Source organism: Adiantum capillus-veneris, chromosome 15 (assembly GCF_014529385.1).
Source record: "Adiantum capillus-veneris isolate H3 chromosome 15, ASM1452938v2, whole genome shotgun sequence".
NCBI classification, from domain to species: Eukaryota; Viridiplantae; Streptophyta; class Polypodiopsida; order Polypodiales; family Pteridaceae; genus Adiantum; species Adiantum capillus-veneris.
This window is the reverse complement of record NC_140945.1, coordinates 4,683,688-4,701,731: the sequence shown is the minus strand read 5'-3', so window position 1 is coordinate 4,701,731 and position 18,044 is coordinate 4,683,688. Positions and strand designations below refer to the sequence as shown.

Genomic DNA, 18,044 nt, shown 5'->3' with positions numbered 1-18,044 from the left:
TCGTCAATTGATCGGCGATGCAACAAAGATGATGCTCAGTTGTGCGAAGGACCTGAAATTGGCAAAATATATGAGCGAGACTTCTTTGATGAGCGCGGAGCGGTGTGTGCAAGTGAAAGAGCACGCGAAGAAGTCCAAGGTGTGCACCTTGGAGAGGGGCGAGTGCAAGCAGGAAGCAGGGCCCTAGCAGAACGAAGAGAGAGAGAGAGAGAGAGAGAGAGAGAGCTACTCGTTAGCTGGGGGGAATGAGTGAGTGTGTCACAAAGTGATGACGTGGCGGACAGCAAAAACCCTAATTTCTGCCAGAAACCCTAAAATTCCTGCAAACCCTAATTTCTGCCAAAAACCCTAATTTTCGGAAATCACAGAGGCTGAAATTTTTTATTTTTTGGAAAATGATGAGCGACGCAAATTTCGCTTTTTCTCTACTTAAATGAGAAAGAGAGAGAGAATGCTTTTGCTTTCATGTTTTGACTCTCTGTGAGAGAGAGAGAGCAATTGCTTTTGATTTGAAGCTTTTGGGGCTCTGCTTTTGGGCATCCCTTGTAACCTTTAAATTAGTGGTGAGGGCCTCACTTCTCAGAGCATCTGGACGCAGAGTCTGAGAGTGAAACCCTAACCGCTCTCTTGTACTTTGATGATTGATTAATATAAAAAGAAATACCAAAAGGGGCGCCAGTCTTTGGGGCCAATATCTCTAGGCACGGAACTCCGCCGGGCCAGTGCAAATCTATTGTGATCTGTGAATTGTTTTGAAGTGGTTACTTGGTGCTGTCGCGGTTGATTCTTGACTTGGAGTGTCCAAGTCTGTTACAATGGTATCAGAGCACGGCCGATTTCTCTTCTACGGAAATCCGATCCCCGAAATTTTTTTTCCACGGCACCTATGGCTTCAGGCAATGATCAGTCGACTCCCTCTGCATCTGGAGATGCGGGCTGGGATCACAACGAAGATTCAGGCAGAGAGTATGGCCCGCCTTGGCCTACTTAGGCGGAGCGGCGAGAGATAGAGCGTCGCCAGTTGATCAACGATGCAACAAAGATGATGCTCAATTTTGCCAAGGACCCAAAGATGGCAAAATATATGAACCAGACCTCTTTGGAAGAGGTACAGACGGAGTGGCAGAGAACCACAACACCACTCCCGAAACCCGCTCTCAAGAAACCTTCTGCCTCCAAGAAATATACGGAGAAGGAACTGGAGAACGTGGTTGATGCACGGATTGCTCAGCTTTTTGACACGCAAAAGAAAGCCAAAAAGCACGGCAAAAAGCAGAAGAAAGGCACTGTCTTCCTGGGATATTTGGGTCGTCGGTCGACATTTGACAAGGCAAAGAAATTGAAGAAGCGCGTCAAGTTTGAAGACCTACCCAGTTCTTCTTCTTCTTCTTCTGACAGTTCTTCTAGCTCCTCGGATTCGAGCGAAGAAGACAGAAAAGGTAAAAAGCGAAGCAAGAAGCAACGCTTTAAAAAGGGCAAGAGAAAGGCAAAGAAGGCTAAATCTCGCCCAGAGACTGACAGTTCTACTGAGGACTCGTCTACAGACAGCTCAGATTCCGATGACGGAAAGTTTTATGCGAACAAGAAGAATTTTTACAAAGCCAACCAGTATGACTTTCTCGAAGATAAAAGCAAGAAAGTCCGAGAGTTTAAGGAAGGTGGCCACTCGATCAAGTTTGAAACTTTTCAGGATACTCAGATGCTTCGAAGGCTTTGTCTTTTATACAGCAGTTTGACATCGCTTTCGCGGGAGGACGCTATTCAGAGCACTCCAAGATTCGGAGAGCTGCCTCTTACTTTAAGGGGAATGCTCGTACTTGGTGGTCCACGCTTCTATTAAGCAAGACTGTGCCAGTTATGGCTGAAATTCAAGAGGCTTTTTATTTCTTCTTGGTTGACTCAAGAGTTTGAGCGAGATATACAAGCTGCTTGGAACCATCTTCGGATGACCAAGAAAGATACAATCAATGCTTATTGTGAAAGATTCTGGAGCTTTTTTCTACCCGCCTCTTCATTCAAGAAGATCTCGTTCAGAGAACAGATTGAGCGGTTTACCTTGGGTCTACCTACAGAGATCCGAGATCATTGCTTGGAATAGAAGTCAGCTTCTATTCAGGAGTTGATGAGTCATGCGAAGCGGGGCTTTGCCATTCACTCTGGCAGTTTGACCTACCCCACAGATAAGGCCATGACACAACCAGCCGAACAGACTTCTGGGAATGAACGTAGAAAGAAAAAGAGCAACCCAGAGAAAAAGGATGCACAACCCAAGCTTACTCCTAAGGAGAGAGCTCGCTTCATCAGAGAGGGGAAGTGCTTTGGATGCGGGGAACATGAACACAATGATAAAAACGACGACAGGTCTGAGAGTTCGAGAGCAGCTGAGGAATGTGGCAGAAAAGGCAGATAGAAAAGCAGAAATGGTACCACATGGCGTGGGACCTGCACCGAATCTAATGAATGAAAGTACAAACTTTGCCGCTTTCGGGGCAAAGTGAAGGATCAGGAAGCTCTTTTGAAGGAGCCAAGGCCAACTTCTTTTCACTTGGAATTGGCGGCTCGATTTGGAACTACGCCCGACAGACTGACGCCACAGGCGGAGGTAGTTCGACTGGCACCCGGATGGGATGTTGCCATTACACCGAGCATTGGCAAACTTTGTTTGCAATGACAAGGGTGTTCAGGGCACGCGAGTGACGTTCTACTCGGGATCCCTTGGTACCACAAGAACTACGCCGTGGTTGACTACCGGGCCGAGAAAGCGACTTTGATAAATGAAGGGCTTAGAGATTGTACTTGATGAACTTCAGTTTTCTTACTCATTCTTTTGGGAGAACTGAACGATGGATAAAGGTTGAATATGTTTTGACCTGAAGAAAAGAACGCCAAGATTTTTTCTCCACGCTCATGCCGATTGCTTTTGAGAGGGCCTGAAGATCATACCATTGATCTGATATCTGGAAGCACGCCACCATATCGGCCACCTTATCGTGTCAGCCGAGTACAGAATGAAAAGATTATGAACTCAATGAAAGACCTCTTGGAAAAGGGTCTTGTCCAGCCTAGTACTTCACCGTATTGCTCTCCAGCGTTGTTGGTTTTGAAGAAAGACGGATCTTGGAGAATGTGCATCGATTATAGCACTCTCAACAAAATCACCATCAAGAACAGATTTCCGATTCCTAGGATCGATGATATACTCGACAGGTTACAGGGATCCTCGTGCTTTAGCAGGATTGACTTGAAGAGTGGATATCATCAGATCAAGATAGCGCCAGGAGATGTCTACAAGACAGCTTTTCGGACGACTTTTGGGTTATTTGAGTTTTTGGTGATGCCTTTTGGCTTAACCAATGCTCCTGCGACATTTAACCGGATGATGGATAGGATTTTTCGAGAGTACAGGCTATTTGTTGGCACTTTCTTTGACGACATCATTGTTTTCTCCAAGAATGAGCCAGAACACAGAGATCATCTGCTTCAAGTCTTTCAGGCATTACGAGATCACACGCTAGTGATTAATGCAAAGAAAAGTGAATTTTTCATACCAGAGATACACTTTTTGGGACACATTGTGTCAGCAGCAGGAGTGCAAATGGACCCGACCAAGATAGAGACTATCCGTGATTGGCCCGATTTGAGGAATGTCCATGAAGTTAGAAGCTTCTTGGGACTGTCTTCGTACTAGAGGCGGTTTATACGAAAGTTTGCAGAGGTTGCTTCCCCTTTGCATACCTTGACACAGAAAGGAGTACCTTTTTTCGTGGGGACCCACAGAGGTGACTGCCTTTCGGACATTGAAAGAGAAATTGACTACGGGACCTATTTTGACTTTGTCGGACTTGCAGAAGTCATTTGAAGTATTTTGTGATGCTTGTGGTCGTAGTCTGGGTGCGGTCTTGATGCAAGAAGGCCATGTCATAGCTTACGAGAGCTGTTTGTTCTCTAGGCCGGAGATGACAGCACAGATCTATGGGAAAGAGCTTTTGGCGGTTATCCACGCTCTTACTCAGTGGCGGCATTACCTACTCGGAGCGGATTTCACTGTCTTTACAGACCATCAGAGTTGGCGCTACTTGTCACAGAAGCAGCTTTCGGAAAAGCACATGCGGTGGGCGAACATCTTGTCACAGTTTCACTTCCAGATTGTCCATGTGCAGGGACAGAAGAATGTGGTGGCAGATGCTTTGTCTCGGAAACCGTTGGTTCTGGCTATTTCCGCGATACATCACAGGAGCTTCAAGGATATGGTCGATCAGTGTGCCACAGATACAGATTTTGCAGATATTTTCACACGAATACGGGATGGGGAGACAGTGCTGGATACTGCCTTCGCGAAGGCTACTTGATGAAAAAGACTATGTTGTGCGTTACACAGCCGTTGAGGGAAAAGGTTATGACTGAATGCCATTGTCCACCTTTTACGGGTCACCGCGGCATTGCTACCACCATGATAGGGGTAGAGAGATATTTCTTTTGGCGGAGACTCAAGAAGGATGTGGAAGAGTTTGTGCGCAGTTGCCTGGTATGGCAGAAGGTCAAGTTTGACAGGCATAAGGCACAGGGATTGTTACAGCCTTTACCCATACCCACCCGCCCCTGGGAAAATATTGAAATGGATTTCATTTTTTTTTCTCTCTCGAGAATACAAAATGATCACGATGATTTTTCCGATTACATGGCACGTCTGAGACGATTCTCTCCGACAGAGACCCCAGATTTATGAGTTGGTTTTGGAAGGCAATTTGGGAGAACACTGGCACGCAGTTGCAGTTCTCGTCATCGTTCAACTTGCAGACTGACGGGCAATTTGAGATTGCCAATTCAGTGATTTTAGATTTATTGAAGTCTTGTATCTCGCATCAGAAGACTCAATGGGAAAAGAACTTACCTTTGGTGGAATTTTCCTACAATAACACGATACACTCTTCGACGGGGAAGACGCCATGAGAGATTGTTGAAACTGCTGCGAAGGTTCCATCCTTCCTGAGCACGAAAGATTAGAAATTTGAAGCGGATGAATATTCGCGAGATTTGGATACGACTTTTGCCAAGGTTCACGAGACTTTGCAGGAGTCTCAAGAACGACAGAAAAAGGCAGCGGATCGCCATCGTCGCGACTGGAAACTGAAGGAGGATGATTGGGTGCTCTTACTTTTGAGAAGGCACGCCTAAGAAAGAAAAAGGGAAAGGAGAGGCTTTTTCCAAAGCTTAGTATGTGATACTACGGACCTTTCCAGATTACTGACAAGATAAATGATGTCTCCTTCCGATTGAAACTGCCAGATACTTGGAGGATTCACAATGCATTGCATGTGAGTCTCTTGAAACCTATTAAGGGTGATGTGCCTGATGATGGGGAGCCTGATGAGCAACCCAAAGTGGAAGAAAACGAGGAGATCCTTGTTCCTGAACAGATTTTGGCACATAATGATACGAAGAAAGGTAAAGTCCGAAGGCGGTTCTTGGTTTAGTTCAAGAACTTTCCTGCATTTGATGCGAAGTGGATGGAGGAGGAGAACCTAGCAGATACTCCTCGGATTGTGAAACTTTACCTCAATGTTTTGGTTTAGCATAGTCTACTCCAAACGGAACCCAGAATTCAGCTTGGCCGGAGATCTGGTGCAGTGGGATGCACAAGAGGGGAGTCACTCCACTCCTTTGTCAACAAATGCCTCGATTTTGATACTAAAGTCACTGATGTCTCTTTGAGCTTCAGGGATACTGAGAGCTGACAGTATTCTGCTGAATGACTTTATGAAATGGAATTCCTGATTATGATACTGATTTGTTCTTGACTTCTTGTGAGTGCAGGAACTGATAGACGAAATGACTGCAGCATTTTGGTCTACTTGATCTCGAATAGACATGGTTGCAATAGGGGTTAGTCAATCGGACATCGATGAGGTCCCGATTGGACCTAGATGTGATTGCTAGCTACATTGCCGATAAATCATGGTCTAAGATCCGAATGAATGTTGAATGTCATGTGACGTCCTATGATGTCTAGTGATGTCCTGTGATGTCATGTGCTGTGACTGTCGATTCTGTACATGTGCTAGATGTGTGTTCCTAGTACGTAGGTACCAACAGTCAGTGTCTGCTAAGACGGTTTATGGCTTTTGTCGGTTTTGCTGGCGTAATCGCGGTCGATTACAATGCTTTCAAGAGGGGGGTATGTCACAAAGTGATGACGTGGCGGACAGCAAAAACCCTAATTTCTGCCAAAAACCCTAAAATTCCTGCAAACCCTAATTTCTGCCAAAAACCCTAATTTCCGAAAATCGCAGAGGTTGAAATTTATTTTTTTTTTAAAAAAAAAAATTGGAAAATGATGAGCGACGCAAATTTCGCTTTTTCTCTACTTAAATGAGAAAGAGAGAGAGAATGCTTTTGCTTTCATGTTTTGACTCTCTGTGAGAGAGAGAGAGAGAGCAATTGCTTTTGATTTGAAGCTATTGGGGCTCTGCTTTTGGGCATCCCTTGTAACCTTTAAATTAGTGGTGAGGGCCTCACTTCTCAGAGCATCTGGACGCAGAGTCTGAGAATGAAACCCTAACCGCTCTCTTGTACTTTGATGATTGATTAATATAAAAAGAAATACCGAAAGGGGCGCCAGTCTTTGGGGCCAATATCTCTAGGCACGGAACTTCGCCGGGCCAGTGCAAATCTATTGTGATCTATGAATTGTTTTGAAGTGGTTATTTGGTGCTTTCGCGGTTGATTCTTGACTTGGAGTGTCCAAGTCTGTTACAGAGTGAGTTTTTAATGAACTCACATTCCCTTTATTAAAATGTATAGGACCAATTTAAAGTTAGTGGCCAAGTTCAACGTGAACTCGGCCAAAGGTTAGTAACCTTTAAAATATACATTAAAGGGGGCCATTTGGGCCTTTAACCCAACAACCTCCCACTTAAAGGCATAAATGTGTGACTCCCACCATCTCTATACATAGATGATGTTGTGCTTTGGATAAGCACTTAGTGAGAGCATCTGCTGGATTTTGTGATGTATGGACCTTAACCAATGTAATAAGGCCATCCTCAAGCACTTCTCGTATGAAGTGATACCGCACATCGATATGCTTTGTGCGTGCATGAAACATGGCATTCTTTGCCAGACATATGGCACTCTGGCTATCACAACCAAACATAGGTGCCTTGGCAAGCAAAACAAATTCACTGCATAGGCGTGCTAACCAAATAGCTTCTTTAGAAGCCTCAGTGGCTGAAATATATTCAGCCTCTGTAGTAGACAATGCAACGATCTTTTGCAATCTATAACACCATGAAACAACCCTAAACCCTAAACAACACCATGATACATAGCCACTTGTGGATTTCCGTGTATCCACATCACCAGCCATGTCAGAGTCACAAAATCCCTTTAACTCCAATGGTCCTTTACCATAGCAAAGGCATTTATTTTTAGTCCCTTTCAAGTTATAGTTACTCGGAACGACAACGAGAACGGGAATGGGAGGGTCCGGAACGGGACGGGAACGAGGAGGAGGAGGGGGGGCGGAATGGGAACGGGGCCAAAACGGTCCACCTAGAGTAAGGCTTGAATTACCTCCATTCAACTTAGTCCCAAATAAACTCCTAAACAACCCCAAAACTGCCCCCAAATTTGCCCCCCTAACCTGTCCTCAAACTGCACCAAATATGTTCCCCGAACAACCCCAAATCTGCTCCCAAAAGCCCACTTTTTTTCCCCCAAATGCCTACTTTTGCCTGTTCCGCCCCGCGTTTCGCCGTTCCGCCTCGTTCCCCCCATTCCGGAACACCGTTCCGGTTACACCCCGTTCCAGAACGGCGTTCCGTTCCCATCTCCGTTTCGGGAATAGGACTCGTCCGGAACGCAGTTTCGGAACGTTTGAACCGTGTTCCCCCCGTTCCCTGTTACACTGTTTCAAGTACCTCATAATGGACTTCACTGCATCCCAATGCAACCTGCTTGGATTAGCCATAAACCGGCTCACAACTCCCACTGCATGGGCTATGTCAAGCCTAGTAGCAACCATAGCATACATAAGTGAACCACAAGCTCAGGCGTAAGGCACACTTTGCATGTCATTGGCTTCTTCCTTTGACTTAGGACAATCATCCTTGGAGCTTTTGGCATATGGCTTTAATGGCACACCAAGAGGCTTTGCTTCAGCAATGTTAAATCTGTCCAGCACCTTTTCAATGTACTTTTCTTGCGACAAATACAATAGGCGCTTGTCTCTTTGCCTTGTAACACGCACTCCAAGTATATGTTCAGCTGCCCCAAGGTCTTTCATTGAAAATGCAGATTTCAGCTGCCCTTTAAGAGCATCAACAGTGCTTCTTTTCTTTGCAGCTATCAACATATCATCAACATAGAGCACAAGAATGATAGGGCTGCCATCCTCATCACGTTTGGTATACAAACAATGGTCTGCATGGCTTCTTTTGTAACCATGTTTAAGCATAAAGCGATCAAACTTCTCGTACCACTGTCTACATGATTGTTTCAGCCCATACAAGCTTCTATTGAGCATACATACCATATGTTCCTTGCCAGGAATAACAAAACCCTCGGGTTGCTTCATGCAAAAGCTCTTCTTCCACATCACCATGCAAGAAAGCGGTATGTACATCCATTTGGTCCATTTCCAAATCAAGAGCAACCACTATGGCAAACAATACACGCAAAGTGGTCATCTTCACAACGGGAGAGAACACTTCCTGAAAGTCTATGTCCTTGGTTTGAACATATCCCTTTGCCACAAGCCTTGCCTTATACTTGGGTTTTGCATCAACACTCTTGATTTTATACACCCATTTGTTAGGAATAGCCTTCCTTCCTTTGGGCAATTCAACCAAATCCCAAGTATGATTAGCATGCAAAGCTTTAATCTCTTCCTGCATAGCAAGCTCCTACTTGTCGCTGTGCTCACATGTCTTTGCCTCTTTATACGTAAGAGGCTCTCCCTCATCTGTCAACATAATGTAATGCAAAGAGGGATCATATCTGCTCACAGGCTGTCACAAACGGGAGCGCATAACAATATAAAATATACTCTGATAAATAGAATTTATCACTTAATATTGAAGCCAAAGGATATAGAGAGAAATAAATAGAGAGAGAGGGTGAGAGAGGGTGAGAAGATCGACACAGTACTGGGACCAGAAGATGGGCTGGTCCCCCCCCTTAAAGAGAATCCTTTATTAGGGAGAATCTTTTTACAAGCACAAGAACCGGAGAAAAACCCTCCGTTCTAATTCTCTGTCTCGATGGTCGTTCCTTCCCGTAAGGGAAATCCGAGAGACGAGCTCTCAATCCTTTTTCCGTCTGTACTCGGAGTCGAGACTCCGCAGACAATTTCCGAATTCCCAAGCATAGGCCGAAGCCTTCTCGCTTCTCCTTCGCGATGAAGTACCTGCAAACACGCGACAACAATTCGTATGGTGAATCCACAATAGGTACCTGTCGCTCTTGCGCGGGAAAAGCGACTTCCGTGCTTCGTAGTGTCGCGATCTCTTGCGTTATTTGGCGGCAGAGTCTTCTCTTGCTGACGTTGGTAACTCCTTTTCAGTGAGGGCATGTTGCTTTTCTAGCTCCTTGGCCACGGCACGAATAGCAAATTTTGTCTGGACCACTGATGCTAGTGTGGTGCAAGCCATTGATATTCCAAGTGGCAATATGTAAATCCATGTGTCAACCAATGATAAATCTGAAACCTCAAAGGCATACATCAACCATGACAGCTACAAGACTGAAGATCGATATTGAGCTCTCTTGATCCCTTGCCGAAGCCGTGCATCCTCATCACGAGGTAGTGGTCGTAGAAGCTGTCATGTGGCAAAGGAGCGAGCAGTTGTAAACCAAGAACTAAAGTGGTCAAAAGAGCATCCCAGTGTGGAGACTACTGTCAACTCCGACCATACTCGTATGGTGCGAGGGATCGGGGTAGTATGGTCCACAGGTAAAACCAGTGGTAAACAATAGCAGTCCTCTATATGTAGCCATTGTATAGTGGAAGGGAAGAAGGGGCTGGTGAAGATTGCAGAGGTGGGAAGTCAGTCTCCATAGCCAAAGGTGAGGTAGTCTTGGGCGGATGCCACCAAGCCGAGGGTATGTCCACCGTCCGGTAGTGGTTGAATCGACTGAGAAGCTGAAACCTATGAAACTGTCAGGGAACCAAGTTGTCGAGGTGGTGGATGTGGTGCTGCAGGAGGCGGTGTCCCCCTAAAAGGTATGGTGACGAGGGGCTTTCTGCCAACCCTCTGCTACGTCATGAGGTGGGGGATGTTGTGGCTCAAGGCGACGAGGAGGGTAGAAAGGGCAATCTCACCATGTGCCCAAACTGATGGCACATGAGACACTGATCTGGGCGTCTCGTAACCACCCACCTCTGTAGACGAACTTGCTCTGAGGTGGGATTGTGAAGCCGTACTGTATCTGGAACATTGGGTGTCATCGGGTGCGTAGACCTGTATACGAGGTGTGCCAATGTTTAGCCAATTAAACTAGTATAACCACACCCCACCTAGCGGCTACACCAGTGACGACCTATAAGATGGACCGGCAGCAATGGGAAGGAGAGAGTGACCAGAAGCGATCAAACTCCTCCTCAACGTCCAAGTCTGGTGTCCAACGCACTAAAACCAACAGCTAGGTTCCTAAGACGATAGGAGAGAGACTCAGCGCAGCAGTCATCTGAAAGCTGCACCTAAAAGATGCCATGGCCTAGCATGATGAGCTCCACGATGCTGCCTTCGCAGCCACAGAGAGCAAACTGGAGCCATTTCTAAACTGTGCCACGTGAAGGGGGGAGGTCCACCATGCGCCCAACCAATGATTGGCCCAGGTAATGTTCGGTGGCCACCTCGATACTGGCTAGGTCCTCCATAGTCAAGTCATATGTCCACGTGAAGGGTGCATGGGCAGTCATTGTGACACCCGGTGCAGGAGTGGTTCTCTCTCTCTCACATAGAGAAATAAGGTGAGCCATACCATCCTCTTTGGAAAAGCAAGCATGCTTTGAATTTTATAAAGATTTCAAATGGAAGTCTATCAGTAACTTTAATACATCTGCATCTATCATGAATCAGTGCAAACTAAATGCTCAATCAACAATGTACATTTGTCATCTGCACCCTTAAAAATTTCAGCTTCTTTGAAGCAGACGTTATCAAACATGAAGTTCGTCAGTGGCATTAAGACATATATTATTCACAATGAACACACTTATGACAATCAGAAATCAGAACAAATTCGTAACATATATTACCTACGAGAACATGACCAGCTTCATGAGTGAACACGCGCCTTTTGTAAGGGGGCCATGAGACCAAGATAGCAGCAAGGCCTGTGCCCCCTAGGTAGACAGCATCTAGCACACCAAACGCCAAGATTGAAGCCAAAAAGGGTCGAATGTCTATCCCATTGTTGACCAAAATGTTGAAAACCACTATTGAACCCACCAAAAGCAACGAAGGAGTTCCAGCTAAGCCCCACTTTTTGGGTGACAACTTGGATGCTGCATTTGAACCGGATGTAGGGTCATTACAATAGGCTTCACAACTCACATTATTATTTTCCTTATTTCATATTCATATTTTCAAGAGTCTTACCATCCAATCCAGTTGCCTCCAGGAAAGCTGCCGGTGTTACATCTCTTGAGCTTTCAGCAGCTGCGACAACAGAGAGGAGCACAATCCTGAGTGAGTGTTCAACAAAGAGCACAAAGAGGAAATTGCAATAAGTAAAGGGAAAAGGAGGGACACGTACTGATATTCTTGCATTTCCCAAAGCCGGGCAACAATCCTCTATTCTGAAGAAATTCATACGTCCTGGCAACAAGCGTCATGTCAGTCGCACTGATGCAAGTATCCAGCACATTCCTAAGATCTTGAGGGGGGCTAGGAATGATGATGTCCTCCTCCTCCTCCTCCTCGGCTTCTTCCTGCTGCTGCCCTAGGTCCAAGAAAGAGGGTTGCTCCCTCCATTTTTCCATTATCTGCACACTCTCCAGAATCCCCAAGGCCCTTTTCAGGTCCTTCTTCCGCACGGCCTTGCCATACTCCCTCCACACCCTCTCGCCTATCCTTTCCTCCTGCTTGAAACTGGCGAGTATTCTTCTCGTATACTGTTGTTTTGTGCATGTCCACCTTGAGCTCGTCTCGAGGTTGAGCAATCCGGCGACTGACAACGCTGCTGCCATTTGTCGCAATCATGCATATTACTGCTGCTGGTGATCGACCTTGAAATGAGTGTGAACTTTTTTGGCCTGCCCGAACCCTTCACACTCGAAGGCCTTAGAACTTCCGACACTGACAGTTCAGGTTGACACCTGTTTTTCCTGTCAAGGGCTAATTTATCTGTCAAAACAGGTGCTTCAAAAAAACTTCCTGTCATTTGACATGCTAGAATCTTGAAATTGTATGTCATTTTTCGTGATTATATCCTTAAATTTACGTTATATATGGCAAAATATGTAAGTTGATCGCATTACACCAAGCATATGAAAGGGGGCTTAAAAAATTGTCTGTCAAAAGAAATTTCTACTATGCCTGGCAATTTTAGGCCTTGCTCTGACTAGACTTAGAAGTTAGGATGCACGGCACCCACACAAGAGCCTCGTCCCACCTAGTAGTTTCACGCTTTGCAAGAACTAACAAAAGCAATTTTGTTGTGTGTTTAAATAGGAGCACGACCAAGGCATTTGAGCATTACAAAAAGTGTGCTTGGAAGCAATAATATGTAGCGCATATGTTTATTGGCAAGGTATTGTGAGTTCAAAGCATAAAAATAGTATTATAGCTGCGTATTAACGCACGAAAGTATTGTTTGCAGATTTATTATCTTCGCAACTGAGGACGGTTGCTTTCCAACGGAGAGGTATGTTATGGGATTGATATTTTACTATTTATTGCAGTTGACAGGTGGAAAAGACTGGACCGAGCTAAGCCTATGCGAATGGAAATATATATATTGTACATTTTATTATTCAAGTGCTCTTTTATGAGCTTTGGCCATTTATGACCGGCCGGCCAGTTTGTACTCACATTTGACCATTCAAGAAATCTATAAAACAAATACGTGCAAGAGGGAAATGGTCACTTTTGCACGGGGGAGATTGTACCCAGTGTTGTGTGTTTTCTTCTCTCCTCTCCTCCCTCCTCTCTCGTCGTGCCGGCATAGCACTCCGTCTAGAAGGTGCGCCTGTAGGCTTTCTTTCTCTCTTTCTCGCTCTCTATCTCTCTTTGTTCGCGTATATCGTCGATTATGTGCTCGCGGACGCGTCAGGTATGAAAATCTATCCTTTTATTGTCTGTAGCATGTTATTTTACATATTTTGCAGGGACGCCACGTCTTCCATTTGTAGCAGGCTCTGATATCACTACTACAGTCGGAAGGCGCGGTTGCCCTGCAAAATACGTAAATAACATGTTGCAATCCATGAAAAGCACAAATCGGCATACCTCGCACAAACCCGTAGCGCGTATGCAATGCCGTACTCGAACAAAGAGAGACATAGAGTGGTAGAGAGAGAAAAGAAGGTTGCGAGCGCACCTCCTAGAGCGGAGTGCTACGCCAACACGACGAGAGAGAAGGGAGGAGAGGAGAGAAGAAGAACGCGGACACTGGGTGCAATCTCCCCCCGTGTAAGAGTGACCATTTCCCTCTTGCACGTATTTGTTATATAGATTTTTTTAATGGTCAAATTGGTTACAAACTGGCCGGCCGGTTATAAATGGCCAAAGCTCATAAAAGAGCACTTGAATAATAAAATGTACAATGTATATATTTTCATTCGCATAGGCCTAGCTCCTGCTACAGCCGGAAGCCTGGTTGCCCTGCAAAATACTAAAAAATAGCACATAGCAAGACATACACGACTAAATCTACGTACTTGCCGACTCGCACAAATCCATAATCGAGCACAACACAAATAGAGAGAGACAGAGAGTGGGAGAGAGCAAGAGAGCGCGTACAGGCACACCTCCTAGAGCGGAGTGCTACGTCGGCACGTCGAGAGAGGAGAGAAGAGAAGAGAGATGAGAAGAGCAACGCAGACATTGGGTGCAATCTCCCCCCATGCAAGAGTGACCATTTCCCTCTTGCACGTATTTAATTTATAGATTTCTTGAATGGTCAAAATGAGTACAAACCGGCCGGCCAGTCATAAATGGCCAAAGCTCATAAAAGAGCACTTGAACAATATATATATTTACATTCGCATAAGCCTAGCTCGGTCCAATCTTTTCCACATGTCATAGCTGCAATAAATAAGATATCAATTCCATAACATACCTTTCCATTGGAAAGCAACTGTCCTCAGTTGCGAAGATACAAATCTGCAAACAATACTTGTCAAAAACAATGAAATTAAAAGAAAAATCCATAAAATTAGACAACATTGCTTATGCTTGTCGTCATCCACATACTACCTATTCTGGTGTCCCATACCACTAGAATAAGCAGTATATATCATACCCAAATGAATCAAGATATCATTGGTCACACTCATCATTGTATAAACCAATTGTCATCAATCTCAAGTTCACTTCCGTAAATACTATCGCGACAGAAAATCATCATATACCAATTCCACATCCAAATCCAAATATCCTTCATTTTGCAGTATACCCGGGTAACAAAATCATACCAGTTGCAATGGTGGCCAGTCACTACAGCATGATTTTGTGATCGGTGTTGCCTAAACCGGTGAATCTACACCAATAAGACGTGCTGCCTACACCGACGAATCTACACTAATGCTGCCTAAATCGGCAAATCTGCATTTACCATTGTAAATCTGTAAATTTTTTTAGTGTGCTGCCTAAATCGGTGGATCTGCACAGATAACTGCTGTTGCCTAAATCGATGAGTCTACACCAAGATGAGCATTTACACACTGCCTAAATCGGCGGATCTGTGTACATGTGACCAATGGACTAAACAAGACATAAAAAGACAAAACATGTACTACATGTGTGACACCACATTGGAGTGTAGTTGAGTAGTAGAGTACTTACAAATTTTTGTTCACTAACTCAAAACACCGCAACTCATATGAGCAGCTGCATAGCTTAATGCCAAATCCTCTCAATGGAAATTACATGCAGTGCAAGCACGAACTTTAGGGATTCTTAATTTCATATGCCATATGAGAAAGAAGTAAAAGTTCAAATTGTCCAATGGTATTATCCTTATTGCAAGCTGCTTGACGTTGTGTCCTTAAATATATGCACCAACAAAATAAACTTCCAAGCAAGTAGAGAAAGTGAGTATTATTGTAGGAGTATGTTAAGGGATGTCATTGTAGTATATGCAGACAAGATATGTTGCGTAATTGATGAGATCTTAAGAAATATGATAGCCATAGATATATATAAGAATGGATTCATTAAGGAGAATTAAAATACCGTGGAAAACAACGATAAATTACGTACCTGGAGGTGGTTTGCAGAAGTGACTAGTATCCAAATCGGCAAATGCTAAACAATTTCTTGAAAACAAAGGTCAACAGCAAAATCCATCATGTGAGTAATGTTATGCAAGTGTGAACAAACCAACTTCAACTCATACTGATGGGTGTCAGATATCGGGGAGGTGAACTGTATATGTGAATAAGTGTTTAAACCATTGATGTTTGTCGCAAGAAAATTAGAAGCTAGTAAAATTTCACCAGTGTTATTGAAAGTACTTAAAATAGCAAAACATCGGCTAGATTCCATGCTTTCCTTCACGTAAATCGGCAAAGTTTTATAAGTTTTAGTGTGAATACTTGAAAACCTTTGAGTTGTGACCTAAAAACAAAACAAAAAAAGCTTAGGGTGTGCCCTTATTGTCTTTAGTTAGAAAAATTATTTTTGGTAAGCCCTAACTCGATCAACAAACATTGCTATAATAAAAATAGTATTAACGTACGAAAATTAAAAAAAACACATATTGTAGTCGGTTTACAGAGAAAGTGCCTCACATAGTGTGACTATCCCTTGCATGACTAATGCGGTCCCCTCCGACCCCCACAAGTACGAAGTAGGATGGGGATCTTACCCCCTCCTCCCTTCTACAAATTCGAATGTTACCCCCCCTTGGATTCATGTGTGAATAAGCAAGACTTGACATTCAAATGTTTTATAACCATTACCCCCTCTCGTGTGGGGGGTACCTTAGCCTTAGGATGGGTTCGAACGAGCCCAACCGCATTTTTTTCCTTTTTCTTTTGCCGCCAGCTCGACAGGGCAAAGGCAGGATTATGATAAATGTATAATTCAATGGGTGTGCGCCACAAGGAATGCATGCCTCTTTTTTCTTCTTTGCCATCGACCCATATGAACCCACACTTATTGATGCATCAACTTTTGGGAAGAGTGATAGCGATGGTTTTGTGTGCACACGTGTAATTGAACCCCAATGGAGTAGAGAAGGTTATCCCACCCCTTGGCCAATATGGGTATCAAAGATTTGGTTCAAAGGTTTTGGCATCAGCTACTGATCGGTTAGGGACAAGAATTGAAAATCACCAACTACAAATCGGCTAAAATTTGTTGTGATAATCTCATAATGTGACAAGCTTTGAAGTTATTTTGGATTTGCTCAATAAGGTATGGCTATGAAGCTTTTACAAGAAGATTGCATGAAGCTAAGCTTTAATTGAAAAGATACGTTTCATTAACATATCCAAAAGTAATTTTGGATTTCTTTGAGAAGGTTATCCACGAGAAGTTCAACGCGGCAAGTTGCTTATAATCAAGTGGAAGAGAGGAAGTCTATAAAGGATCTTGTCTCTCGAAGGCTATTTGGGAACCTTTGCTTACACACCAAAGGGTGAAGACTTACAGATGGTACCAAATATGGGTGCTCTGGGCTCTGAATGACTTTTCTCTTTATAGCACAAGCTAAAAAGCCCCCCTACAGCAGGTTACAAGTCCCTTTCCTCCTCACATCGCTATCTTTGGTTCTGTACCTTTGATCGAGGTTGCTCGGGATAGATTTATCCTCCTTGATCTATTGTTACCATATACATGTGGTAGTGATGTGTGTGAACACACTAGGATCGCCGGGGCATTTTTTCCCTCTTTAGGAGGTTTTCCCCCCCGAGCATTGTATATACGCCCATCACTCTAGGGCTATCTATCTTTCCATTGCACACTAAGTTACACACTCTCTATTGTGTGCCTTGAGCTTCCTTCGTCTTCTCCAAGCTGTGTGCGTTTCTCTGCAACCCTAATTCCAACAATTGGTATCAGAGCAGGTTGCGTCCTCCAGGGCTTAGTCGCAAGCTGCTCCAGTACACGCCTGCTCACTTTCTCCGATTTCAGTGAGCTTTGACGAGCGTTCGCAGGTCGACAAATATTTTGGGATAGCTCGTAGAGCTTGGTCTGCTCAGATTTATATTTGGGCTCATTTCGGCCTTCGTTTTCACTACAGGCAATATTGCACAGGCTATTTCGTCATTTTGTGCAAAATTTCAGTTAGTGCCATTTTGTGCATAACAAGTGCCTTATAGTCTTTTACGGTTTGTGCTATATAGCACGTGTTGTTCCCGCTCCGTTTCTCCTATTTTTGGGCAGTTTTCTCATCAGGTGCAACATTTACCATGGCTGACAACAACAACACAGATGTGTTCAAGATGTTTGCTGTTGAGGACACGTTGGATGGGGACAACTACCCTATGTGGGCTTATATGATGCAACAGGTTCTTGTGTCAAAGGGCGTCTGGAACATTGTGCAGGGCATTGATGTACGTCCTGGTTCTGAGGATGTAGGCGATGTTGAGGACATTGCAGGTCTTGCTACAAGGATTGCTGTTGTTAGAGTTGTTTTGCCTACGGCAAAACAAGCTCGTTGGGATGTTAAGGATGCGCAAGCTCATACATTGATTGCGTTGTCTGTGAAGCGCACCATGGTTCCTCACATCCGTTCAACAAAATCTACAAAACAGGCTTGGGATATTTTGGCTGGTCTTTATGCAAGTCGCAATGAGGCTAAAATTGCTTTGCTGCGTAAAGAGCTGGAGTCGAAGATTATGCATGAGGAAGATGATATGGACACTTTCCTTG

The 18,044-nt window shown here is 44.4% G+C and overlaps 1 protein-coding gene across 2 annotated transcripts in view; it reads right to left on the bottom strand.

Moving 5' to 3' along the window:
- LOC147440196 (ATP-dependent zinc metalloprotease) overlaps window positions 1-12,322 on the bottom strand; it is a 73,146-nt gene extending 60,824 nt beyond the window's left edge. Inside the window, exons 1-3 of one of the 2 annotated variants that reach the window (XM_086529979.1) lie at window positions 11,761-12,322; window positions 11,604-11,663; window positions 11,261-11,509 (exon numbers count right to left, since the gene is read on the bottom strand). In XM_086529979.1, the coding sequence (XP_086386105.1) occupies window positions 11,261-11,509; window positions 11,604-11,663; window positions 11,761-12,193 (742 nt within the window). In that variant the 5' untranslated portion in view covers window positions 12,194-12,322. The remainder of the gene's footprint in view (window positions 1-11,260; window positions 11,510-11,603; window positions 11,664-11,760) is intronic. The other variant, XM_086529978.1, reaches the window with a different exon arrangement.
- Window positions 12,323-18,044: the final 5,722 nt, after the last annotated feature.